This window comes from Peromyscus eremicus, chromosome 9 (assembly GCF_949786415.1).
Source record: "Peromyscus eremicus chromosome 9, PerEre_H2_v1, whole genome shotgun sequence".
Classification (NCBI taxonomy): Eukaryota; Metazoa; Chordata; class Mammalia; order Rodentia; family Cricetidae; genus Peromyscus; species Peromyscus eremicus.
In genome coordinates, this window is record NC_081425.1 from 83,699,928 (window position 1) to 83,726,099 (window position 26,172).

Below are 26,172 nucleotides of genomic sequence, written 5' to 3' on the forward strand. Positions count from 1 at the left end.
CAATGGGGAGGCAGAGGCCTACAGATCTCTGTGAGCTCCAAGTCAGCCATAGCCACATAGTGAGACTCACCCTCCAAAAGGGGGTGAGAGGGAAGAGAAAAGAAAAGAAAGAAAGCTGTGAGTATGGTCGTGCACGCCTTTAATCCCAGCACTTGAAAGGCAGAGGCAGGTGGATCCAGCCTGGTCTAGGTAGTGAGTTCCAAGCCAGCCAGAGATACAAAGTGAGACCCTGTCTGAAACAAACAAAAACTTAAAGTTATTCAATACTCAGAGCAATCTGAATCCATACCCAGTTTGAAGCAGATGTGGACACTAAATAGTGACACCTACTATCAGGGAGGGTGATACAAGTGCAGTCATTAGCCAGCCACAGGAGGCAGATGCAATAGCGAGCTGGGACTGAGGACCGGGTCAGGGGAGGGAGAGTGGCCAGTGAGCTGAGACTCCAGAGAACCAGAACCAGTGCTGTGTACACACAGTGCCCTGTGACCATCTGCCTGCAGCTATGGCTTGAACACCAAATTCCGATTCATAACCTCCTCACATCCTTTTGTTGATGTTTAGTGGTTGGTTACTGTTGATGGCGTTTTGTTGTTGTTGTTGTTGTTGTTGTTGTTGTTGTTTGAGATGGAGTCTCTTGTATCCACAGCTGGGAATGACCTTGCCTCTTGCCTCTTGCCTCTACCTCCCGACTGCTGGAATAACAGATGTGCACCACCAGTCTGCAGACAGGCCCACCCTCTACCAAATGAGTAAATCTCCAGCCCCAATAGCCTTGTTTGTGACAAGGTTTCGGGTAGCCTAGGCTGACATCAAACTTGGCATGTATTAAAGGATGACTTTGTCTCCCTGCCTGCTATGTGCTGGAACCCGGGGTCTGAGACCCCTCTCCCGCCCTTTCACACCTATTTCCCTACCCATTATTCAAAGTTTTCACGCTGCATCTTGGCTGTTTTGTCTCTTACTGTTAGAGGGCCCTAAAGAGGGAAATGGGTAACGGAGTCTGAATCTGAGAACTACACAGCCTCCTCCTCCGGAATGGTGTAGTTAATTGATCTCCGCTCTGACTAGCCTTGAAAAACCAGACCTCTAGAGCATGAGCGGTCCCGGGGGAAGTTGGTACCCGGAAGCTCTCGCCCCACGGTGCCACACGGCCCCGCCCCCTCGCAACGGGCCCAGCGTCCCTCCCTAGAGACAGGAAGGGTCCGACGACTTTGCTGTTTAGGGAAGCCGGTAGGTCCGTGAGGCAGCGGGATGATCGGGTCGGGGGAAATTCAGAGGCGCACAAGTGAGTGGACACCGAGGAGGCACCCTTGCCTGCTTAAGATCACCATTGCCTCCCATGAGTGTGGGTCACCTACGGAGCCTTTGCGGGTTCGGGGCTTGGGGAGCAGGGTATAGGGGAAGGCACCTTAAGCAGCCTTGCTGTTAAGTCCTGTACTTAGCACACCGTTTGGGGTGCGGATCCTACCCCTATGCAGGGAGTGTGACTCGAGGCCCTCCTCCCTATAGCAGGCTCCTGCGAGGATCTCTGCAAGGAAGGAGCCTCACCAGACACCATTCTCTCTCCTCATCTGACCACAGAGTTGTTACAGAGATCGACTCTGTAGCTTCCTTTACAAACCCCATTCAATTTTTCGTTGGTTCACACTATAATTCAGCAAGTGCATTCTGGGGACCTACTGCGTGCCAAGCCAGTGACCGTCCCATGGTAGGCACCCAGTTTCCTGACATCAATGTTTCTTAAACAATCCCTGTTCGTGGCAGGGGAGAGCAAAGTACCATATGATTTCTGGCTATGGCCAGAAATGGTGCAGGAAGCCGTGGGCGCAGAGCTAGTTTTCCTCCGCTGAATACATCAGAAGGATGAAGGAAGTCCCAAGCCTGTGAGAGAGATGACCACCTAACCGTACTGTTGGCCCAGTAGTCTCAGCAGAGGCAGAGACTTCCCAGATCCTTTCAAGTTCCCATCCTTTGTGAAATGAGAGCTTACACAGTACCGTGAGATGTTCACAGCGGTAGCAGTGCGGGGTTCTTTCTGAGTCAGGCATGCATGGGTGACTGGAAGCCGTCCTCCGTGGGCCTGATTTTGCACACGTCTCAGGGCTTCTCCGTGCACCTCTTTGGACTTGAGTTTCCGTGTTTGTAAGTGTTGGTAGTACTCACAGTGCCTGTTCTAAGAACCACACACCTCCTCCCAGCCCAGCCCCCACCTCCATTTATCTGTATGCATTCAACCGAGTGGTTGAGTGGGTGGGTGCCTCTTGCCAGCTGTGAAACATTGGCCAAGTCATGCAATCTTCTGAGGGTCCATTTTCTCATCTCTGAAAAACGAGAATAGTCTCGATTTCCACGTAAGTTTAAATGGGATTAGGTATGGGATGCGTCTGAGGCCCTAACGACACTCACCATCCCCAGTTCTGGGCCTGCCAGGACCAAACCTGCCACCTCACTACCTTGTTTCCTCACACAAAAAGGGGAGGGAAGGAGTTCCCAGGGTGACCGGCAGCAGAGGTCTTGCTGTGAGCCACATGCTCTCTCTTCTAGCCACATTCGTTCCCAGGGAGAGACTGCTGTCACCCATGGAGCTATGGTAAGAAGGCAGAAGTTTGTCTGTTCCTGCACACACTGGCTTGGTATAGGCTCCCCAAGGTGGGGCAGGACTGGAAAGGATTGGTTGTGATGGGTTGGGAAGTAGAATGAAATGGGGCTCTGAGTCTACAGCCCACCTCCCATCTTTTTTCCTTGGGCTATGCCATGATGAACTCCACCCACTGTCGACAATGCATTCGCTTATGGAATGGGGGACAAGAAATCCACTCACCCAGACTCCTTTGCTCCAGGCACACTGCGATTTCCTAGACAGTCATATGTGTGCTAATCCCTAGTAAAGCAGGCCAGACATACTGAGTATATTGGCTGGAGACACCAAGACCAGAATGCTTTCCTGTGGAGATGGGACCCTGGCCTCTGCAAGCACAGCTGTCTGTTTGATGATTTTGTTCAAAGATGATGTCTGTGCATTTGCAGAATGAGGAAGCTAAGCCCCAGGGAGTCTTCTTGTCTGCTATGTTGTCCTGAAAAGGGCAGTGAGTGTCACGCAGGTAGGACAGACTTGGTGTTATCTTTAGTATCTGCCCTACGAGGCAGCTGGCCACCAGGAGTAGGTGCAGGTAGTTTCTCATAGGGAGGCCTGTCAGATCTGCCTACTTAGAGCGTGGTGAGCCTTCCCTCTGGGTACCTGGGGCTTCTACCAGAGGCCTGCCTGGCTTTGTTTGTCCTTCAAATGGCCTTCCAAATCTCGGTCTTCTACTTAGAAAGTGCTCAGCTGCTGCAGTTGGCTTCTGAGCTGCTGGGCAACTTTGGTCCCTAGAGGCCCACCCCACTCCTCACGGTACTGTAGATGAGACCGTCTGCCACAGTGTATAAGGAGATGCCAGCAAGTAAAGACATTTGTCACCAAAACTGATGAGCTGAATTCAGTCCCCAGAGCTACATGGTGGAAGGACAGAAAGTACTCCTGAAAGTTGTCCTCTGACCTCCACACAAGCTGTAGCACATGCACAACACACACACACACACACACACACACACACACACACACACGATAAATGTACAAAAATGTGGAAATGTCTTGAGGAATATAGATGAATTAAGCCTCTGGCCTCTACATGTGCACACACAGGCAAGCACACCCAGACACAGGTGCACGTCCATTCATGCAAAACACACATGTGATATTTTTTCATTCAGTTTTTTTGAGGTGATTGTAGACTTTCTTTTATTTCTGTACCACCCTTACATGAAAACCTCTTCTTCGCCCACACATTTATCTAACTTACTGTAACATTCTCCTGCTTAAGGATTTCCTCTGGTGATAATGTTTTGAGGTAGCTAAAAGGCAGCTGTGGTATGGGAAGGGCTTGCTAATAATCACCTTGTCCTCAAGGTGGTGGATGTGCCCATAACCTGGAGACTTCCTGCTACTCCCTTTGTGAAGACAGAAAAGTGACATTCCTTGAGCTGATCTGACACTCTGAGGTGAGTGAATGCCACTTTGCGGCTTCTAGGAGGATCTGTGGGTCCATGGATGGTCAAATTTTTCATCCTATTGGCAAGAGCATTGCATCCTCTGACTCCTAGGGATGTGGGTAAATGGATTGGGCAAGCATAGATGTGAGTGGGTATGGCAGCCTTGTGACCATATGGAGGAGAGGAAGGCCAGTCCAGCAGGTCTAAGCTAGGGCACTGGAACTACTTCTGACTGTATGAAAGCCTTTGGGGGGAAATTCAGTGAGTGGGTGAGCTCTGGGTCTCCCCCTTTCATCCCCTACAGCAGGGAAGCCAGGCCTTGCTGTCTAAAAGAAGAGAACGGGTGGGAAGATGAGGAGGCACTGAGCTGGAGGTATCTACAGGTCCCTTCCCTCAATCCTTGATTCTCAAGGAAGGCCATTGTCATCTGTGGGGCTCCTGACCTTGTCCTCTTCTGTTACCCGTGGATAGTAGACTTAGACTTGATGTAGAGAGCCAATCTGTCCAACTGTGAATTATAGTTACCTGGGCTGAGGCAGAAGTTGTCAAAGTGTGAGTGATGCCGTATCTTTTCGTAGGAGGTCTGGCTGGGGCGACTCTCTGGAGAGCAGCATGGGAGACCGTAGTAGAAGAGGATCAGGAAAGAGCTCTCAGGGCTCATATTGCTGCCCAGTGCCGGCTCCTGCAAGCGAAGACAGTGACCTGGAGAAGATACTCCTAGAATCCACTTCTCATATAGGAAGAAAGCCTCCAACTCCTGAGCCCAAGCCCCCACCTTTACGCCTCTCAGACTTAGGGCAGCCCCGGAAGTCACCTCTGACAGGTGCTGAGAAGAAGTACCCCCTAATGAAGCAGCGTGGGTTCTACTCTGACATCCTCAGCCCTGGGACCTTAGACTACCTTGGGGTGAGTATGAAAGCTGTCCCTTCCAGCCTTGATCCTTCCATGTGGGTTCCATTCACCCATCTTTTTGTCCTGCTCAGTGTCAATTCATTGGTTCACTTAGCTACTCGACTGTATCTATCCATCTGTCTATCCATTCATCCATCTGCCCACCCACCTAGCTATCCCATTCGTCAGTCCATTCTTTTCCAGTTCATTGCTAAGCCCTTCCTATGTTCCAGAACCAGGGCTGAGCACTGGAGACTAGCAAAGATAAGACATTCACATCCCTGATGTGATGGCCTTCAGAAGTCCCCCAGTACCAGTTCTGGTTAAGAAGGAGTGTGTGGATGAGACAGAATTCTGCTGAGATCTTAAAGTTAGGAAGCCTTAGGAAGATTTTAGGCAGGGGAAAGACTGGAGAAGCAGAGGGAACCCACTGGTACCGGCTCACCAGTAGTGCCAGAGTGGCCCCTGGGAAAGGAAATACACCTAGAGACAACTCCTGACTTTACAGTTTCTGCCTCATGACTTGGCCCTTGGACATAATGGAGTGTTCTCTAGAAGGAAGAAAACTACGTTGGACTCAAATAAGGCAGCCAAGGGTGTCCCAGGTGGCCTCAGTCTGTCATCCACCATGGCCTTTGAACAATGTGTATAAGCTCACCCCCATGCTCCTGGGGTGCTCTCTGGTGGAAAGTTGGGAAACATCCAGCCTTGGAGTCACCCCTGGGTCCTGACTGTGGAATTTTTGTACACACTCAAGGTTTTGGGTTTTGTTTCAGAATGTGTGCTGTGGCCCCTACATGTCCCAGAATTTGATTCGTAAAGCTGACCTCGACAAGTTCACCCCAAAAGGTCAGTGCCAGGAGGATTTGGGCACGGAGTGCTAATGGACATGCAGACTACCTCAGGCCTCAGGGAAATGGCCTCTTCCTGGCAGAAAGCCTTAGTTTCCTTAAGGGTGGAATGATATTAGTGAATTATGAGCTTTGCAAAGGCCCAGTTCACAGGAGTGCGTTGTCCTGACTCTCAGCAGAGCTGAGTAAGGGCTTGATGCTGGCCTTGAGCTCCCAAGGACCACAAGTCTCTCTACCGAGTTAGGCTCAGTAGGATGTGAGTTTTCTTCATCCCCAGAATATGGGCTGTAGGGAAGCCAAGGTCATGTTTGAGTTGTATCTGAAACAGAGCCTGGTATAGGCCTGAGAGATCTTTCCTAAAGGCCAGAGGACTGTCTGTGGGTAAGTCTCGAACATGCCTGAGGCAGAGAGAAGATGGCCTTAGCAGAGTCCAGGTTATAAGAAGGAATTTGACCTCACTGTTTTCCTCCTCCAACAGACAGCGTACCCCTTCCATCAGACCCAGATGCCCCACGGTCCCAGGTCTACCCCAAGAAAGGCCTTGCTCCTTCCTAACACTGTTCAAAATAGTTCTGTCAGGCCCCAAGTCTGTGAACCTCTTAAAAGGCCCAGGAAACATCACAACCACGGTCATATGTGTGCTTGTGCAAGGGTCTAGCTTATTCTCAACAGGCTCACAGAGCACCTGGGGTTGAAGAAATGGCAATGAACCACAGGTCTCAGCCTGCGGGGGATGTGAATGATGCTCCTACCATCCATGACAAGGGTAGACCACGGGGAAGGCCAGTGGCTCAGCAGCCTACCCTCAGAAGGAGGAACATCCCAACAGGCCCAGGAGGGTGCCAGGCAGAGGCCTTGGCAGGCACTGACAGAAGTCTATGCAGCTACCTGAGGCCTCTACAAAATCTCAGATACTAGCCCAGGCTTCTGTGGGACTCCAAAGGATACCCCTAAAATTAGCTCATGCATATAACTGCTTTTTTACTCCAGAGAGGAGGTGAGGTCCCAGGGTCACATAGAACATAGGGGAGAGCCGGGCGGTGGTGGCACACGCCTTTAATCCCAGCACTCGGGAGACGGAGCCAGGCAGATCTCTGTGAGTTCGAGGCCAGCCTGGTCTCCGAATCGAGTTCCAGGAAAGACACAAATCTACACAGAGAAACCCTGTCTCGAAAAACCAAAGGAAAAAAAAAAAGAACATAGGGGAGAGTAGTAGCCCATGGCATCCTACAGCATATTCCCATACCCCCTTTCTTTACCTGTATGGTATTGGTTCCTCTGGTACTTTTCCCTGAGCATCTTGTGTCTCAGGATACCCCTGTCCTGGCCAGCTGAGATGGTAGGTCAACCTATCTACGACTCTCTTCCCACTGTCTCTCTCTCCCAGAATTAGAATGGACGCCTCTGTCTACCATTGTCTAAATAGGGGCAGCAGCCATGTGGTGCCATAAGGGTCCCATGGAGGGCACTCCTACAGTATCCAGAATGCCTTGCTCCTGGAAACAAGCCCAAAGGACATGTGGGACTCTAACATGTAACACATCGTGGGTGTCCGGGATTGAGTAGCAGGAAGGGACCCCACTTTATCTTCCTGTCCAGCTGTGACCTTCACTAGTCTCTTGCAGCTTGAGCATTGGTCCCCAGTATTAAAATAATTGGTAGCTTGAGAGGGAATGGGCAATGCTGGCCTTGGACTGGCCTAACAGCCCAGGGTTTCTCATTTCTCCCTGACTCTGCCAAGCCACAGGCACACCTAAGCATCCCACACCCCAGGACATGTCTACCTGGTTCCTATCTGAGGGTGTGCCTCCTGGGATGGCTCAGAATAGAGCTGTTGGCCCTAGCCTGAACCCTCAGCTGCTGATGTTTCCTCTACCCATAGTTGGATCATTCAAGATTCCTGAGGACTTTCAGGAGTGCGTGGATCAGCAGTGCATTGGCGCTACCACGCGGCTGCTCACTCAGACTGACTTCCCGGTACAGGCCTATGAGCCCAAGGTGCAGGTCCCATTCTACGTACTGCCCAGCCAGTGCCCTCGTAAGACTGAGATTGAGAGGTATGCCTGGAGGGCTGAAGAGGGAAGCCTGTCCCAGGGAGGCAGCATCTGCTGGGCTCGAGGGTTGGAGGACTGCAGACCATGAGGTGACAAGCCCCACAGCAGAGCATGTGTAAATGTGCGAGCAACTTTTCCTTTAATAGGAACCAATGGCTTTCCTTGCTGTAGAATTGGGGAGGGCAGCCATTAAGTCAATGAAGTGGGGCTGCCAGGGCAGGCTAGAAGAGGCAGTTGGGGCCCTGGGTCTTTACTGATGTCCCTGAAGCTACTTCATAGGCTGTCATCCCTTGACTCTGGCTAGGAGGAAACAACAGTACTTGCGCCTGGACATTGAGCAACTGTTGGCCAGTGAGGGCATCGACTCCAACAAGCTCATGCCCAGACACCCAGACCTGCAGCACCCACAAACTATCGAACAGGGCCATGACCCACTCTTCCCCATATATCTCCCATTGAAGGTGAGTCACACTGCCATGATTGCTGATATATGGTGGTCCTGAACCCCAGGTGAAGCTCAAGGAGTCACATAACCAAGGGGACTCCCACTCCAGGCATAGGCATTCATTTGTCACACAATGGAATAATCCGAACTCATCCCTAGGTGTTGGTAGATGCTGTGCTGAAGCAGGAGTGATCCCCAAACCAATAAGTCATCAATTCCCTACTTCTTCCCTGGAATCCTAGACAGCCCAGTGTGCCTGCTCCGTACTCTAACCCTAGCCACAGCCATCTGTAAACAGCCAGGTTGAAATGTGGCACAGAATCCTGACCCCCTGACTAGAGACCCCCCTGATGATGAGAGCTTATGAAATGAGGAGAGTAGGGATGTAGGAGGGATTTGGTACCTCTTTCTCCAGGGAAACTGAATCTGGGGAGGAGAAAGAGGGAGCACAGCCAGGCCCCAGCTCTTGATGTCCTCTCCTCCCTTCCACTGTGGCCCCCATGGGAAGCAGAGCTGAATCCAGATGAGTATCAGTCTACTAAGGTTTGCCCGCTGATAGCACCAAGTCTCTGTTGTTCTGATCAGCATGGATGTCTCAGGAAATCTCTGAGTTACCTGTCCCCTTGGTCCTGAGCTCAGTGTTTTCCTCCAGTAGTCAAGAGGGCCCACATCCTCCTCTGAGACCCTGGACACCCTCAGACTGAGCCTTGGCAGGCTTGGCTAGACATAAATCCAGGGCAGCCTCCCTCGTTCAAACACTGTGGGTCAATGGAAGCAGCAGGGATCTTACAGATCAGTCTAGTACAGCCTATAGCTCAGGAGGCTGCAGAGGCCTCTGGCATGCCCAGTTTTGCTTGGCCACTAGAGGAACTGTTTCATTGGACAATTGCCTGCTTTCTCCAAGGTGTTTGATAATGAAGAGTTTGATTGCCGGACTCCCACAGAGTGGATCAACATGGGCTTGGAGCCAGGGTCTCAAAACAGGAAGCCTGTCCCTGGAAAAGCCCTCCTTCCCACCGATGACGTTCTGGGCCATGGTGAGCAGGACTACTCTGGGGTTGGGAAAACTGTCTCGTCCCAGCAACCCCTGGCCAAGACCCTTAGTCTCCCCGGTTGCCAGCAGAGCTAAAGTATCTGTTGAAGCCCCCCAGCTATGGTGCAGTCCAAGAATCTGGTCGCACAGAGGCAGGGACACAAAGGCCAAGGACAGCCCTGTCGAGAGGGCGGGGACAGGACAACAAACAAACAAACTTTGGGGGTTAGGGAGATGGCTCAGTGGGAAGAGCGCTGGCTGCCCAAGCACGAGGACCTGAGTTCAGATCCCCAGCGTCCATGTCAAAAGCAGAGTGTGGTGAGCATACCTATAACCACGGCGCTAGGGATGTAGCTAGAGACGGGGAGATCACAGGGACTGGCTAGCTGCCAGCCTAACCAAGAAATGGTGAGTTCTGGGTTCAGTGAGATAGCTGGTATCAGGGGAACAGGCAGAGAGCCATAAAGGAAGACTCCTCCGTCCCTCTTTGGCATCGATGAGCTTGTGCACAGGTGTGCTTACCTGCACACGTGTGCACACACACACACAAAGAGCACACATACAAAATCTTTATTGGCAGTAAAGTGGAAATATAAATGCTCATTGGAAATGTTTAAGGACACAATTACAGACCTTCCATCCATCCATCCTGAAATCACTATTGTTTCCGCTCTCGGCAACCTCAGCTCCTTCTCTCTTTTTTTTTCCTGATGGTTTTCAAGACAGGGTTTCTCTGTGTAGCCCTGGCTGTCCTGGGACTCACTCTGTAGACCAGGCTGCCCTCTAACTCAGAGATCCGCCTCTCTCTGCCTCCCAAGTGCTGGGATTATTGGTGTGCACCACCACCACCACCCAGCGTCGGCTCTTTCTCTTTTGTGGACAGTACACTGTCACAGAGTTGCTCACAGGAGCACACACACAGTTTGTCACATACATTCACAATCACATTCACTATATCACACACTATCCCCCTTCCTAGCATGTTGTTGCATTTAAACACATTTCCACAGCACATACGTATCTATTCCACAGTCACACACTTACAACCAGTGCCACACCCTTTCCACATGTACCCACGGGATGCCACCCAGATTGCCTACATCTGTTTATGGAGTGCTTATGTCTCCTCCATTGGCCTCTGGTCTGCCCCGATGGCCACGGAGGTTTTCTTCAATTGCCTGCTGTTAGGAACAGTGACAGAGCGAATGTAGATGCCGCTCTGGCCTGCATGACTGGGTCCTGTGCAGCCTTCCTAGGAAGATTCCTAAGTATGGTTTGGAGTTTGGTAGTGGAAGAGATGAAAGCTGTTCCCTGTTCTGGGGTGGATGGCAATGTGTGGAGTGAGCAGTCCCAGTTACCCAGCCATCAGGTGGAAGGCAGGACTGTGTGAGCAAGGACAGGGTTAAAAGTTGTGTATGCTCTGGGGGAGGCCCCTGGCAGTTCTCTGAGCAGGCTACAGATACGCTTCATTTTAAAAATATGTCAATACTGGAATCAGTTTCTCTGAAGTAGACAAGAAGCCCAGAGTGTTTCCTTCACTTTGGGCTTAAACTACAGAAATGTTTAACTAAATTGATTCCAGTTCTCCAGTTCCTGGCAATTAAACCATAAGGAGTGGGGCTGCGTTAACCTTAAATGCACTGAATACCAGTTCCTCCTCGATTCACCGGGGCCCTGGCCTTGAGCAGTAGGGAGCATCTGCCAGGGAACTCTTACTTTTGGCCAGTAGTCTCTTGGGACAGATTTTCCTATAAGTTGAGCCAAGATGAAGTTGATGTTTTCAAAAAGGAAACATCCCAGGAAGAGAAAAGCAAAGTAAACCCAGAGAGGTGAGGGCACACAGCAGTGGCCTCCTTGACTATCTGATGTCAGAGGCAGGCGCCTCTTCCCAGAATTCCAGCCCTTCCTTCCTTAACCCAAGCTGGAGAACTCACCAAGTTGTTTGAAGCTACTCTGTGTGGTTAAGTTCTCCGCCGGGCACTGTGTGTGCATCTTACTTCTTCAATAACATTTAATACCAGGTATGCACCAATCTCTGTCCTGAGCCCAAGTCTTCAGCTGTGCTTAAGGTGGGACAAAAATAGCTCCTGCCCTTAGGGAAAGGGCCTGAGGCAGAGTAAGTCACAAGGATAGACAGATACACCGTATGTGAATGGAGCGGTTGTTCCTGACTCTGCCCTGCCCTGCCCTGCCCTGTCCTGTCCTGTCCTGTCACACAGAGGTCAGTGGCCTTATATCCAGAGGTTCCTTGGTCACATAAAGAGAGTCATCTAGCTTCACCCATGATGGCCACTTGTGATCATGAGTGTTCTTTGTGTTTCTGATCTTTGTTTTGTTTATGGATATGTTGCCCGCCTGTATGTCTGTGCACCATGTGTGTGTACCTGGCGCCCTTAGAGGCCAGAAGAGGGTGTCAGATCCTCAGAAGTCAGAGTTCCAGACAGTTGAGAGCTGTCTTGTGGGTGCTGGGAATCAAGCCCCAGTCCTCTGGAGGGACAGCCAGTGCTCTTAACTGCTGAGCTGCCCCTCTAGCCCCCCAGCCCCCTTTTAAAAAACATTTCATGTTGAGACAGGGTGTGACCAAGTTGCCAGACTGTCCTGGGCTCACTTTGTAGCCCAGTCTGACCCTGAACTTGTGCCATACCCCTGCCTCCATGTCACAGAATAGCCAGGACCACAGGCATGCGCCACCAGGCTCGGCACTCAGCATGGCGAGTTTTTGTTTGGCTGCAGCTTTCACGGTTCCCCACTGGCCTGTGTCTCCCTCTGCTCTGGTGGGGGTTGTGCCCTGAGGCCTGGTCTTTGTGGGTCCTCTTGTGACTGAGGCTTCCTCAGGGGTCAGCTCATCCGAGGGGACGTGGGACGGCTACTCAGCTGGAGCCAGAAGGGGTGTCCTGGGGAAAGAGACGTCGGTCTAGTCACCTCTGAGCTCCATTCCCAACATCGGCTGCCACACTCAGAAACCCCTCTCCACTCTGTAGCAGAGAGTATGATAGGGTGTCCCCCTGTGTTTTAGAGGACCCCAAGAGTCAGAACCTGGACTACAGATGGTGTGATGTTGGCGTCCTCGACTACGACGAAGAAAAGAAACTGTACTTGGTGCAGAAAACTGACAAGAGAGGATTGGTGCGCGACGAGATGGGGATGCCCATCGTGAATGGAGGAGTCACCCCCCAAGGTACAAGCTCTGTGCCTTCCCCAAGTGAGCCCCGGCTCAAGCTCAGCCCAGCCTGTGACTACAGGCCAATCCCACCAGCTCAGTTCTGAATTCTGCCGTACTGGGTTTATTAACCAGGGCCTGTCCCCTGATCAGTTTGAAGCAGAGGACCTGGAGAAGGCAAATTGCCACTCTTTGGCCTGTTGGCTGGGAGCATGGTGTTGTAAAGGAAACCAAGGCCTGTTTATGTTTGCTCTGGAGTGTGGAGGAAGGAAGGGATACCTGAATAGCCACCCCTGTATTAACTCCTGCCAGAGCAAGGCTCTTTACAGTTTACGAAGTATTTTCACATGCATCCATAATGCCTTATGAAGTGGGCAGAGCAGGAAATGTCCTTTGGCCCATTTCACATATTTGACTGTGAGGGGCACCACACCCCATGATAACAATGACAGCTTGCTCAGAGCCACCAGCTGAGGCAGAGCTGACCAGAAGCCACTACTCCAGTCCAGGGAGCCTGACTATGTGTCCCTTTCGCCTTCCCACCTGACCCCTAGGAAGGCCACCCCTTCTGGTCTCCCAGTACTGGGTGCCTCGGATCCAGCTGCTCTTCTGTGCTGAAGATCCTCGAGTGTTCACGCAGCGGGTGGTCGAGGCCAACGCTCTGCGCAAGAACACAGAGGCGCTGTTACTGTACAACCTGTACGTGGACTGCATGCCCACCGAGGGCCAGCGGGTCATCAATGAGCAAAGCCTGAACAAGATAAAACAGTGGGCTTTAAGCACACCACGCATGCGCAAGGGGCCGCAGTGAGTTGGGTGCTGCAGCCTCCCGGGCCTTTCTATGGGGGTAGCATTGCCAGGCTACAGAGCAACCGCTGGCACGTCTCTGTGGGGTGATGTCTTGGTTGGGGCTTCTTTTACTGTAGTAAAACACCACGACCAAAAGCAACTTGGAGAGGAAAAGATTTATTTCATCTTGTGTTTCTGGGTCCATCACTGAGGGAAGTCAGCGCAGGAACTCAAGAACAGGAATCTGGAGGCAGGAACTGAAGCAGAGTCCATGGAGGATGGCTGCTTCCTGGCTTGCTCCTCATTGGCTTGCTCAGCCTGCTTTTTTGTTATACAACCTAGGACCACTTGTCCGTGGGTGGCACCAGCCCTGTGTGAGCTAGATTCACTCACAGCACTCATCAATCAAGAAACCATCCTACAGACTTGCCATCAGGCAGTCTGACGGAGGCATTTCTCCGCTGAAGTTTCTCTTTGCAAATGACCCTAGTTTGTATCAAGTAGGCACAGGTGACTTGCTGTCTACATAGGGACTGGGACTCCAAGCAATGTCAGGGTGTCTCCAATTGCCTCCCTGTAGAGCCTTCTGGACTCACGAATTCTCGCTATGTTGAAAGGGTTAGAGTGCGCTACTGCTTCTTTCTAATCTGTATCCTGAAATGTGACCCGTGGCCTCTTCAGGCTAACCTCATGTCTTTTTGCTATGTCCTATCATGATTTGAGTATGTTCTTACTTCCTGGCACAGCAGGAGGTCTCGGGGTTAATTTGTATTTTCCCAGATCCAGCCTTGAAACTAGCTTTTACAAAAGACTTTTAAATCTTGTTTTTATTTTATGTGTATGAGTGCCTGCTCGTATGCAACACATGTGTTCCGGGGCTCTGTGGAGACCGAAAGTGGGGGTCAGAGTCCCTAGAACTGGAGTCACAGATGGTTGTGAAGGGATTTATGAGTGCTGGGAACTGAACACAGGTCCTCTGGAAGAGCAGCCAGTGCTCTTAACTGCTGAGCCATCTCTCCAGTCCCCAAAATAGGCTTTTTCTCCAAGAAGCCCCAGTTGCTTTTAGTGGGGAATTTAAAAGCCAGGATTTAGGCATTAGAAGTATTGCTGGCCGGGCGGTGGTGGCGCACGCCTTTAATCCCAGCACTCGGGAGGCAGAGGCAGGTGGATCTTTGTGAGTTTGAGGCCAGCCTGGTCTACAGAGCAAGATCCAGGAAAAGGTGCAAAGCTACACAGAGAAACCCTGTCTCAAAAAACAAAAAAACAAAAAAAAACAAAACAAAACAAAAAAAAAAAGAAGTATTGCTGCAAGGATCTTAGAACAAAGACAGCCAAGGGAAAATATTTCCCTAGACATAATTAATCTTATATATAGCACTTCTATACACCTCCTTATTTTCTCTATGTCTGTTTTTTTTCAAGCATGAGCCCCAATGATACCTTCAAATTGACTCTAACAGCACGTGGCTCATTCTCACTTTGACATACTTGTGGCTTTCTTTACCTGAAGAAAATTGGTTCCCGTTGTTCAACACATGTTGGTTTATATGCCCAGTCCTATAATACACCAAAAGTAGCTTCAAATGGCTGGTCCATGACAGTTAGAAGAAAAACTCTGAACAGTTTTTAAATTTTATTTGTTTTGTTTTGCTTTGTTTTGAGACAGTCCTGAACTCAACGTCCCTCTGCTGTGGCCACTCCAGTACCAGGATTACAGGCATGGCCATCACTCCAAGCTTCTTAGTAGGCTTTCTGGCCCTATGTCCTTTTTTCCTCTTTAGGATGGGAGAATACAGTCAAAATGTTGTGTTCAAAGCTGATTTGAGTTGATTCTTCCTCACAATTAGGGTATTTATATATTTTATGAGGTGTAGTTTGGCTCAATTATTTTAATTTTTTTAATTAAGTTTTTTTAATTACGTTTGTTTAGAGAGAGAGAATGTACATGCCACAGTACATATAGAGGTCACAAGATGACTTTTGGGAGTCTGTCCTCTCCTTCCGCTACATAGATTCTGGGACTCAAATGCACACCATCAATCGGGCTTGAGACAAGCACCTTTTACCCACTGAGCCTTCTCGCTGGTCCTCAGTTTGTTTCTTTTACATATACACTAGATTGCACTCATAATTTTTTTTTCCTGAAACTCACTTGGTAGCCCAGGCTGGCCTCGAACTCACAGAGATCCGCCTGGCTCTGCCTCCTGAGTGCTGGGATTAAAGGCGTGCGCCACCACCGCCCGGCTGCACTCATAATTTATACTCAGCGGAGTGTGGGGACCCCCTGACTCCCTGTACCCCTCTCTGTGGCAGGGTCCTGGAGCACCTGAGCAACCTGGCCAGAGAAGTGAGCCTGGACTACGAGCGAAGCATGAACAAGATCAACTTTGACCAGATTGTCTCTTCTAAGCCAGACACGTTCTCCTATGTGACTCTTCCCCAGAAAGAGGAAGAAAAGGTGCCCAGTCATGGTGAGAGCCATAGGACTCTGTCTGCCCTCCTGGCTAGCCCGCCCCACCCCTGCCTCCCTTTCTGTTTAGCCACTCAGGGCCTCATGAACCTGGTACTCCTTTGGGCCCACCCTGTCCCTAGCCTTCATACCTTTCTTTTTCCAGATGCCCAGGAAAATCTTGTCCAAGGAAAAACTCTGTGTGTGTGTGTGTGTGTGTGTGTGTGTGTGTGTGTGTGTGCGCGCGCTTCCCAGTAATGCAGAAGCCACAAGGTAAATATGTACCAGGAAAGCCATGGTCAAAAGTAGTTGTTAGGATCCTGATAGTCAGGCCTCAAAGGTATACCAGCCTTTCCTCCTTCAATAACAGGAGTAGAGTTGCTACAGCACCATGGACATGTGGAAGACCAAGTCTCAGAACAAACCCCAAGAGTTCTCCTTGCTTTGAGACTACTCATGCATGCGGAGTGCATTTCCTGGCCCCAGATTCTTGTGTGTGATGTGTGGATATCAAGCATTCTTATAGCTAAATATTCCTTCTTTGGGGATCCAGGATAGGCTCCAGACCAGCCTTTAGCTTCCTGTAGCATGGGTAGAGTAGACAGGGAGGAGCCTACAGGTACCTCCCACTATTCAAAGGGGCCCGTGACCTCTAATGAGCCTGGAGGGAATCTCAGAGCAGGTGACTCACTGTGGGCCTAGAGTAGGAAGAGAAGGGTTCTGGGAGTGAAGTTGGCTCTCCTGGGAAGGAAGCAGTTGTGTCCCCTCCATCAAGCACTCTGTGGATGAGTCCTGGCCCTCAGGGTACCCCAGGTCTGATGCTGGCTTTTGCCCCCACCTCTGCAGGGCTGGTGAGTATCCCCAAGTACCCCTTCCGGGAGCAAAAGGAAGATTTCACTTTCGTGTCCCTGCTCACTCGGCCAGAAGTCATCACCGCTCTGAGCAAGGTGCGGGCTGAATGCAACAAGGTGAACGCCATGTCCCTGTTCCACTCGAGCCTCTCCAAGTACAGCCGCCTGGAGGAATTTGAACAGATCCAGTCTCAAACCCTCTCCCAGGTACCTGGGCATCAGAGCATGGAGGATGGGGCCCTGGGGCCCTCACAGCCAACAGGACAGGCCTCTAGGCCCTGCTGGAGTGGGGCAAGGGTGGAGCTCATCTTGCAATGCAGGGAGAACCAGGGTGGGCTTCCTTTCCAGTCCCTCTGAGCCAGCTCTGGTGGCCTTAGGGCAGATTTCTTGTCTTAAGGGGGAACAGGCATCACACCCCCATCCCAATACTTGAGGACCAGGGTGTGAGGGGCATGGCTGCAGCCCCTCTCCGCTCGGTCCTGTCTTACTTTCACTGCTGTGTTCTCCGTCTCTGCCTCCTCCTCTTCTATGGGTCTGTCTCTTTCCCACGGCTGCTTCTGAGGCCCATGTCCCCCGCCTCTCCTCCAAGCAGCCCTGGACCCCAGATGTCACATTGAGGGTACTGCTCCGCAGAGCTTGGCAACAAGTTGTAGGGCATTTCCCTCCATTGTCATATGAGTCTCAAGAATCCTGGTATATTACCCTTGCGCATAGTAGCTGTGGATGGTGGGTCCCTGGGGTGGCTTTTTGATGACGCGTGTGTCCACTCCAGGTGCAGATGTTCCTCAAGGACAGCTGGGTCAGCACACTGAAAGTAGCTATGCGAAGCAGCCTTCGAGACATGAGCAAGGGCTGGTACAACCTTTACGAGACCAACTGGGAGGTCTACCTCATGTCCAAGCTGCGTAAGCTGATGGAGCTCATCAAGTACATGCTGCAGGACACGCTGCGCTTCCTGGTGCAGGATTCCCTGGGCAGCTTCTCGCAGTTCATTGGTGACGCTTGCTACAGCGTGCTTGACTGCACAGACGACATGGCCTGGGGCGACGAACTTGTCAACAGCCCCTACAGGTGGGTTCAGGTGGGCAGAGGCCCCGGGAAGCGGCTTGGTTGGGCAACCGATGGCAGGGCACTCAACACACCAGGTTCTTGACATCCGAGAGAGGTTGGCCATCTCCAGGTTACCCAGAAGTGTCCCCTCCAGCTCTGGCTTACCTTCTGGCAATCATCATTCACGCGCTCACTCTTTGAGTTGCTTTGATAATACCGAGCCCTTTACCGTGAACCAGATATTGGTCTTAGGGGACTCTGAGATACAGTTTTTACTGTATCTTACTTCAGTGGGAGGCAGGCATAGCAAGACATTTAATAGATACTGTCATTGCCAATTTCATGATGTACTCTGGGAATGGGCCTTTGCTTGGGGTCAGGGAGGAGGTCGCATGAGGATACTAGAGGGACAGGTCAGAGGTTCCAGTCTAGACCACCAAGCACTTCCTGGGTTCAGTACTGGGGGCTGGATTTATTTTTAGTAAGTCAGAAGCTATCAACAGAACCCTCACTGGAATCTATCAGAAAGGCTTTTGATGTGCCTCAAACTTCTGAAGCTGAGGATAGCTGGTTCCCAGGAAGAGCATGGGGGCTCTAGCAAGCACCTAGGCCTGGTGAACTTGTCCAATGACCTCAGGACCAAGGTAGGATGGTGTTACCTCTGTAGTGCCCCAGGATTTCTGGGGCAAGGGCCAAAGAACCTTTCTGGCTGGCCCCCCAAGCTTTCTGTCTAGTACATCGGGGGTTTATGTAGGGAAAGAGAAGGCAATATTATGCTTAAAGAAACTTTAGATAACAATACTGGTAAGAAGGGGTAGGCATTCTCAGTCAGCCTAGTTATTTGCCTCCAGGCCTCGGAAGAATCCCCTGTTCATCGTAGACTTGGTGCTGGACAGCTCAGGGGTGCACTACAGCACGCCCCTAGAGCAGTTTGAGGTGACTCTGCTCAACCTCTTTGACAAGGGTATCCTGGCCACCCATGCTGTACCCCAACTAGAGAAGGTACGTGCTACAAGCTGAGCAAAGCCTAGCTGTGAGAGCCACAGTGCTTTCACAAACGCCAGAGTAGTTGGTTACCACGGGCCTTCCACTTAATGGGCTCTGAAGTTCACAAAGATCCCCTTTAATCCTCACCACAAATGGGACTGCTAGCACCACTGCCTTGTAGACCTGGAGAAAATAAACCAGTTAAACCTAGTTTACAAGACAGCTAAGTATCAGGACATCAGTTTGAATCTTAGACTTATTGGAATAATCCTGCCACAGCCACCTCTGCCCTGTATCCCACCCTCTTTGTCTTCTCCAGCTCCGAGCCCCTTTCCCCACCTCAAGTGTAGACCCTGGTGGAGTTACACACACAGCTAACATCCAAGGTCTCAAGTCGCCACGGCTGCACATACACCGAGCTGCACACAGCCCACTCTCCAGGCCCAAGAGCCTCCATAGCTCAAGTCCCTTCCTGTATCTCCTGCTTCGGCACCATCAGCAGCCTGGCTGCCCCATCTGCCCCTATCCTTGGCAAGTCCGAGTCGGACCAGGCAGAGAGGGTGCGGTCCCTCGGTCGGCCTCACCATAGCTTCTGCATTTGTTTTAGTAATTTCTCCGACATGCCATTGCAAGCCCTTCCCCCGCGCCTATGCCATCTTGTCTGTGCTCGCCCACATTGCTGCCTGCTCAGTCTTTAGACGACTCTGCCGCCCACTCTAGGGCTCATCCAGCTCTGCCTTCTCTTGTCCTTCTCCTTAAAGCTGGTGATGGAGGACATCTTTATCAGCGGTGACCCTCTGCTGGAGTCAGTGGGGCTCCATGAGCCACTGGTGGAGGAGCTGCGGGCTAGCATCACCAACGCCATCCGCAAGGCCATGATCCCACTGCAGGCCTATGCCAAGGAGTACAGGAAGTATCTGGAGCTGAACAACAATGACATCACCACCTTCCTCAAGTGTGTGTGTGTGTGTGTGTGTGTGTGTGTGTGTGTCAGTGTGTGTGTGCGTGTGTGTGTGTGCATGTGTGTGTGTCTGTCATTGTGTGTGTGTGCATGTGTCAGTGTGTGTGCGTGTGTGTGTGTCTGTCTGTCTGTCTGTCTGTGTCTGTCAGTGTGTGTGTGTGTGTGCATGTGTCAGTGTGTGTGCGTGTGTGTATGTGTCTGTCTGTCTGTCTGTCTGTGTCTGTCAGTGTGTGTGTGCGTGTGTCAGTGTGTGTGTATGTGTGTGTGTGTCTGTCTGTCTGTCTGTGTCTGTCAGTGTGTGTGTGTGTGTGTGTGTGTGCATGTGTCAGTGTGTGTGTGTGTGTGTGTATCTGTCTGTCTGTCTGTGTATGCATCCCCTCCCATCCTGATAACCGCCCCCTGCTTTCTGCACATGCACACTGCCTTTAGGACCTATCAGATTCAGTGCCCGTCAGCAGAGGAGGTTCGAGAAGTGGTACTGACCCACCTGAAGGAGAAAGAGATCCTAGACAACTCGCTGCCGGGCAGCATTGTCATTGGGCCATTCTACATCAATGTCGACAACGTTAAGCAGAGCCTGTCCAAAAAGCGCAAGGCCCTGGCCACGTCTATGCTGGACATCCTAGCCAAGAACTTACACAAGGAGGTAGACAACGTAAGTAATGACTGGCCTGGCCCCAGCGACCATGGCAACACACAAGCAGCCTTTGCACACATGGTGTACTCCCACTAGTGAGATGCCCTAGGTGAAGTCTGGGGGTGTCTTCAGGTGCCTGGGTCAAAGAAGGGATCTGGAAGTCACCCTTGCTTGACCCCTGCCTGCATTCATCTGTCTCCGTATGTTACTAGGCTGGTACCTCCATCCCTAGACGTGTAGAAACCCGGGAAGCTCTTGTGAAGGACAGCCTGAGCTGGACTGTTCCGTAGCGCTGAGGGTGTGCAAGCACAGATGTCAGAAGCCCTAAGTGTGCTCCTGGGTGCTGAGGAAACTGTGAGGGTGGAGCACACTGGGCGATGCCTTTGCCTCAGAAGAGATCTCAGCAGCCTAGTGAGCCTGTCAGGAGCCTCTCCCTTGGAAAGCATGGCAGAGTATGGCCATGGTAGAACGGCTGACTTCCAGGCCCTGGGGACCTTGAAGAGAAACAGACCCCAGGGTAGGCGAGGCACATAACCCTCCCTAGAGCCCTCCAACCCTTACCCACCAGATCTGTGAGGAGTTCCGCGGCATTAGCCGCAAGATCTACGAGAAGCCCAACAGCATTGAGGAGCTTGCTGAGCTCCGAGACTGGATGAAGGGCATTCCTGAAAAGCTGGTAGTGCTGGAGGTAAGGCAGGCACACTGGTGCTGGGTGTCCAGGAGCCTGGTGGGACCGGAAGCTGGAGTTGGGTGGTGCATTAGGGACCCAGGGGCTGGATACCTAAAACTATTGGTCAGAGCTGGGGGCTGGGACAGGCAGAGGCTGAGAGAGCAGAGCCAGGTGGTGAGGTAAAGCAGATACCCAGGGACTGGCAGGGGCCAAGGGTTATAGCTTGGGGGTGCTGTGGAGATTCAGAGCTGTGCTCCCTGGGCAGACAGGAGGACTGGAGGCATAAGTCCGAGGACAGGAACCGGAGATGTGGTGGCCATGGCTCTTGGAGCCCTGGGCCGGCTTTAAAACCTGTTGAGGCTTCCCCTCTCTGGAAGAAAGCACCTTCTCCCTGGCCCCCAGCCACTTGGGAGGACTCGTCTAAGTAACCCCCTCTCCAGCATGGCTTATCATTCCCTGCTCATGCAGGAGCGGATTGTAAAGGTCATGTCTGACTACGATGTCATGGATGAGTTCTTATACAACCTTACCACAGACGACTTCAATGACAAGTGAGTGGGAGCGTTGTTCCCGACACCGGACAATGGGTGGGCAGCAGGGAGATGCTGAGCTGCAGTGGTGAGCAAATGTACCAGCTGTCACAAGCTATGATGTCACACCAGAAATGCCAAGATGCTCTAAACCATGGCTCCTCCCAGGAGCCAGGGTCAGGTAAACCAAGAGGCCTGTGGACAGAAAGAAATTGTGGGGGCAAACTACCTTGGTCTAGGGACCACATCTCTGTCCTGTCCACGAGCTTGTCTACACATCTACCCTGGACGTGGAGTGGTTGGGAACAGTAAAGGAAAGCAAAATCAGTCTGTTGGACAGCTCCTGTGCACTAGAAACCTCACCCAGGTCTGCCTTACAGATGGAGGTCCCACACATCAGCCTGACATGTTCAGAAGGAGCCCTCCAATGGTGGACACCTCTAAGCCAGTTGCAGTTAGAACCCTTAAGTTCCACTGAGGCCTTGCGTCAGATGGCAGAGGGAGCCGGCTGATGTGAAGGAAGCTGGCCTGATGGCCCTGGTTGGTCAACAAAGGCATGCATGCAGGCTAGAGACTTGATTTTGCCTCATCTGAGAACCCTAGGATTTAAGAGGAAATATATTGTCTTAGCTAAGGTTTCTGTTTCTGTGATGAAACACCATGGCCAAAAGCAACTTAGGGAGGAAAGGATTTATATTGCTTACAGTTCTCTATCACACTTCATCAGCGAAGGCAGTTAGGGCAGGAACCGGGAGGGAGGAGCTAATGCAGAGGCCACAGAAGAGTGTTACTTACAGGCTTGTTCCCCACAGCTCACCCAACCTGCTTTTTTATAGCACTCAAGACCACCAGCCGAGGGATAGCACCGCCCACAATGGGCTGAGCCCTCTGACCTCAAACACTAATTAAGAAAATGCCCGATAGGCTTGTCTACAGCCTGATCTTATGGAGGCAGTTTCTCAATCAGAGATCCCCCCTCTGCGATTCCTCTAGCTTGTGTCAAGTTGACATAAAACTAGCCAGCACACTTGCCGGCGATCTCCTGTTATTTCCCCTTTGCCCCTTTGCACAGGCACACTGGAGCTGCAACTCACCGGATGCTGACCATGGCCCCCAGAAGGCAGGGCAGGGGTGTCTCCCCACAGGTGGCAGTGGCAGCCTCCCAGCTTACTCGGACTTCCCAGTTCCCCAGTCCCAGCTAGATCCAGCCGATAGCCTGTTTCTTTCATCTCACCCTAACCCAGCCCTGCTCACACCCTAGCGGCTTAGGTTTGGGGCCTGGGCACCTGGAAGGGTGGCCCGTCCTTTCCATCCTATCATTTCAGCTGTGGCATTTTCCCAAATCCTGATACTCTTCCCTGCCAGATGGGCTGCCAACAACTGGCCCTCTAAGATCCTTGGGCAGATAGAGATGGTGCGGCAGCAACACGTGGAGGATGAGGAGAAGTTCCGCAAAATCCAGATCATGGACCAGAACAATTTCCAGGAGAAGCTGGAAGGACTGCAGGTGGGGCTTGGCGTAGGGCTCTGCTAGGACCTGCTCTCCATCACACACACACACACACACACACACACACACACACACACACACACACACGAGTGTTGTCCTACAGCTTGCATTTAGGAGATACCAAGTCAGTATATGATAGATGACTGGATGGACAGATTTACAAAAGGGCTGAGAGAATGAACTGAAAGGCAATAATGGACCCAACCTCTGGCATCCCAGTGGGCAGTGAGCACAGTGTGCAAAGATCCACATTTGCTCCCCAATCCTGTAACAGCCTGCCTGAGATTTCTGGCAAATGGCTCACCACGAAACAACATTCTTTCAGCCAGGAGTCAATGCCTTGGGTATGTGGGATACACGCCATCGTAGGACTCAGGTGCATTTAAGCCTTGCTCCTTGGCCCACAGCTGGTGGTGGCCGGCTTCTCCACCCATGTGGAGATTGCACGAGCCCACGAGATCGCCAACGAGGTGCGGCGGGTCAAGAAGCAGCTGAAGGACTGCCAGCAGCTGGCGATGCTCTACAACAACCGCGAGCGCATCTTTGGCTTGCCCATCACCAATGTAGGCCTACTGTGGGAACCTTGCCCTACCCCCTAGGGCTTCAGGAAGCAACTTGGATCTGCAGCCATAGCAGAGCCCAGCTGCTACGGGCCAGGGCTCGGGCATGCTAGGGTAGAACTGAGCTGGCTCCGGGGTAAAGATAACCTTCCTTGGCTCTCAGGATGAGGAAGCTAGGAGAAACAAGCAGGGGGGCTTTGAGGGTCGGCCTAGACCTTGGAAGGTCGGTATCCAAAGCCCAGACTTGGCAGGAGAAGGGAGGTCTGGACTGGGTCCGTGGGGCAAGAGCAGGGAGAGCAGCCAAGAACAAAGGAGGAGAGAGGACCTGGCCAGTGTAGAGATGGTGTGGAGAACGCCCTGTGAGCATCCTGACAGCCCCACCTTCTGCCCCTGTAGTACGACAAGCTCTCAAGAATGGTGAAGGAATTCCAACCCTACCTGGACCTCTGGACCACAGCCTCAGACTGGCTGCGCTGGTCTGAGAGCTGGATGAATGACCCCCTATCAGCCATTGATGCTGAGCAGCTGGAGAAGAATGTCATTGAGTCCTTTAAGACCATGCATAAGTGTGTGAAGCAGTTCAGGGACATCCCAGGTAGCTAAGAATATTTGCCAGTGGGGCCCATGCAAAAGTCAGGGCTTGGCAGGGTTTGTTCTTCCCTGCCCAACACGTGGTCAGACAGCATGATAGCCAGCCAGCCCTTTCCTGGGTACCCCGCCTATCTGTCATCTCCCTTCCCTGGGCTGGCTAACCTTCATGCCCTCCTGCTTACCCCACAGCCTGCCAGGATGTGGCTTTGGACATTCGAGCACGTATAGAAGAGTTTAAGCCTTACATCCCGCTCATCCAAGGCCTGCGCAACCCTGGTATGCGGAACCGGCACTGGGAGATACTGTCCAATGAGATCAACATCAACGTCAGGCCCAAGGCCAACTTGACCTTTGCCCGCTGCCTCGAAATGAACCTTCAGGACCATATTGAGAGCATCAGCAAGGTGGCTGAGGTGGCTGGCAAGGAGTATGCTATTGAACAGGTGAGTACCCAACCACCGGCAGGCCTGATCCATCCTGGCCCCTGATGAACAGGCTGGTCTCTAGCTCTTGCAATGACAGCCATTTGGAAGGATAACAGACTCCATCCCTAGGGTGAGGGTACATGTTATTAAAAGTTAGTAATGTAGGTGGAGTGCTTGGCATAATAGCCACTGTTGCTATAATACTCAGTTTCCCTCTCAAGACTAGCAAGGAGCTAATAGATAGCATTATCATCATTCAACAGATGAGTTCAGGAGTTGAGGATGTAGCCAGCCTTGATGCATGAATTTAACCCTCTGCACTGCTAAAAATTAATTAAATTAACTAATTAGAGAACTTTAAGGCTCAGGGAGGCTCAGCAGTGGCCAAAATAACACATTCTTTAGGAGTGACAGCACTCCTAACTGGCACCCAACTGCCTCTCATGTTGCACATGAGCTTGAGTCAACCCTGGATTCTGACAGAGGCCCACTGGGAACTTGCTGATTAGGCAAGCTGGGAGCATCTGCCAGTGGGGCCCACACGAAGGCCGTGGCCTGGCAGAGTCCATGATGTCCCTGCCCGGTGCTGGTCAGATAGCATGACAGCCAGTCCTTCCCAAGCACACAGCTCTTGACTGTTCCCTACCCCAGGCACTAGACAAGATGGAGAAGGAATGGTCATCCATCCTGTTCAACGTGTTGCCCTACAAGGAGACAGACACCTACATCCTCAAGAGCCCCGACGAAGCCTCACAGCTGCTTGATGACCACATTGTCATGACTCAGAGCATGTCCTTCTCCCCGTACAAGAAGCCCTTTGAGCAGCGCATCAACTCCTGGGAGACCAAACTGAAGCTGACCCAGGTGGGCCTTCTTCCTTTTGTCCCTCACCTCCGAAGGAGCACTGTCCACCAAGCGGCACTTCACTGTATTTAGGTATATATATATATCACTTTGCCCCTGTTGCCCCAGCTCCTGGATCTCTGACAAGCCTCCGTCTGGAGGAGGGTGACAGGATGGTGCCATTCATGTATGAGGCACAGCTACTGAAAGAGGCAGTCAAGGCTGTGGAAAGAGTGGCCCTTAATTTAAACAATGTGGCTGCCTAAGCTTGGGACAGTCTAGTCATTGGAACTTTATGGGTTGGACACTATGAGGCCCCCAGGCGCCTCAGTATTCTTTTCCACCCTGTCCTGAGCCTCCCATTCCCATCCCGTTTGGTGATACTTTGAGGAGAGAGGCCAGGGAGCTTAGGACTACAGCTGTCTCCGGCTTTCAAGACCAGAGGCAGGGGCTGCCCACAGCAGAGCCCTAGAGGGTAGGCCTGAAGGTGTGTCCCACGGCCTTCTCCTTCAGTCCTTCTTGGATGTTGTACACATACCAGTGAAGGCCAGAAGTCAGGTGAAGGGGAATTATTCACGTAGCATCGATCACAGGCCCCTCTGCTGTGCTCACACCTGTAATTCCAGCCCCACCTCCCATCTCCCCCAAAGCTTAGCACAAGCAACTCACGACTCACCCACACCTGCCTGCAGGATATTCCCAGTGAGGCCCTCGCTCAGCACCTCTTAAAGAGGCTTCGCACATACGGGGTCTTTAGTGACCCAGGAACAGAGTGACCACTAGTGTATTCCTCAAGAACAGGAGCCCATGCCCGCTTCCCCTCATCTTCTTGATACCCGTTTAAGCCTGGCAT

The 26,172-nt window shown here is 51.8% G+C and overlaps 1 protein-coding gene across 1 annotated transcript in view; it reads left to right on the forward strand.

Annotated features, from left to right (window-relative positions):
- The first annotated feature begins 1,164 nt into the window (after positions 1-1,164).
- Positions 1,165-26,172, forward strand: part of Dnah1 (dynein axonemal heavy chain 1) — a 63,245-nt gene continuing 38,237 nt past the window's right edge. Inside the window, exons 1-22 of the mRNA XM_059273912.1 lie at positions 1,165-1,233; positions 3,950-4,041; positions 4,611-4,938; positions 5,700-5,772; positions 7,657-7,831; positions 8,133-8,289; positions 9,178-9,310; positions 12,323-12,484; positions 13,021-13,273; positions 15,569-15,726; positions 16,551-16,762; positions 17,328-17,626; positions 18,457-18,607; positions 19,354-19,547; positions 19,983-20,208; positions 20,759-20,878; positions 21,329-21,411; positions 22,756-22,897; positions 23,308-23,463; positions 23,857-24,055; positions 24,241-24,494; positions 25,128-25,340. Of these exons, the coding sequence (XP_059129895.1) occupies positions 4,645-4,938; positions 5,700-5,772; positions 7,657-7,831; positions 8,133-8,289; positions 9,178-9,310; positions 12,323-12,484; positions 13,021-13,273; positions 15,569-15,726; positions 16,551-16,762; positions 17,328-17,626; positions 18,457-18,607; positions 19,354-19,547; positions 19,983-20,208; positions 20,759-20,878; positions 21,329-21,411; positions 22,756-22,897; positions 23,308-23,463; positions 23,857-24,055; positions 24,241-24,494; positions 25,128-25,340 (3,654 nt within the window). The 5' untranslated portion in view covers positions 1,165-1,233; positions 3,950-4,041; positions 4,611-4,644. The remainder of the gene's footprint in view (positions 1,234-3,949; positions 4,042-4,610; positions 4,939-5,699; positions 5,773-7,656; positions 7,832-8,132; positions 8,290-9,177; positions 9,311-12,322; positions 12,485-13,020; positions 13,274-15,568; positions 15,727-16,550; positions 16,763-17,327; positions 17,627-18,456; positions 18,608-19,353; positions 19,548-19,982; positions 20,209-20,758; positions 20,879-21,328; positions 21,412-22,755; positions 22,898-23,307; positions 23,464-23,856; positions 24,056-24,240; positions 24,495-25,127; positions 25,341-26,172) is intronic.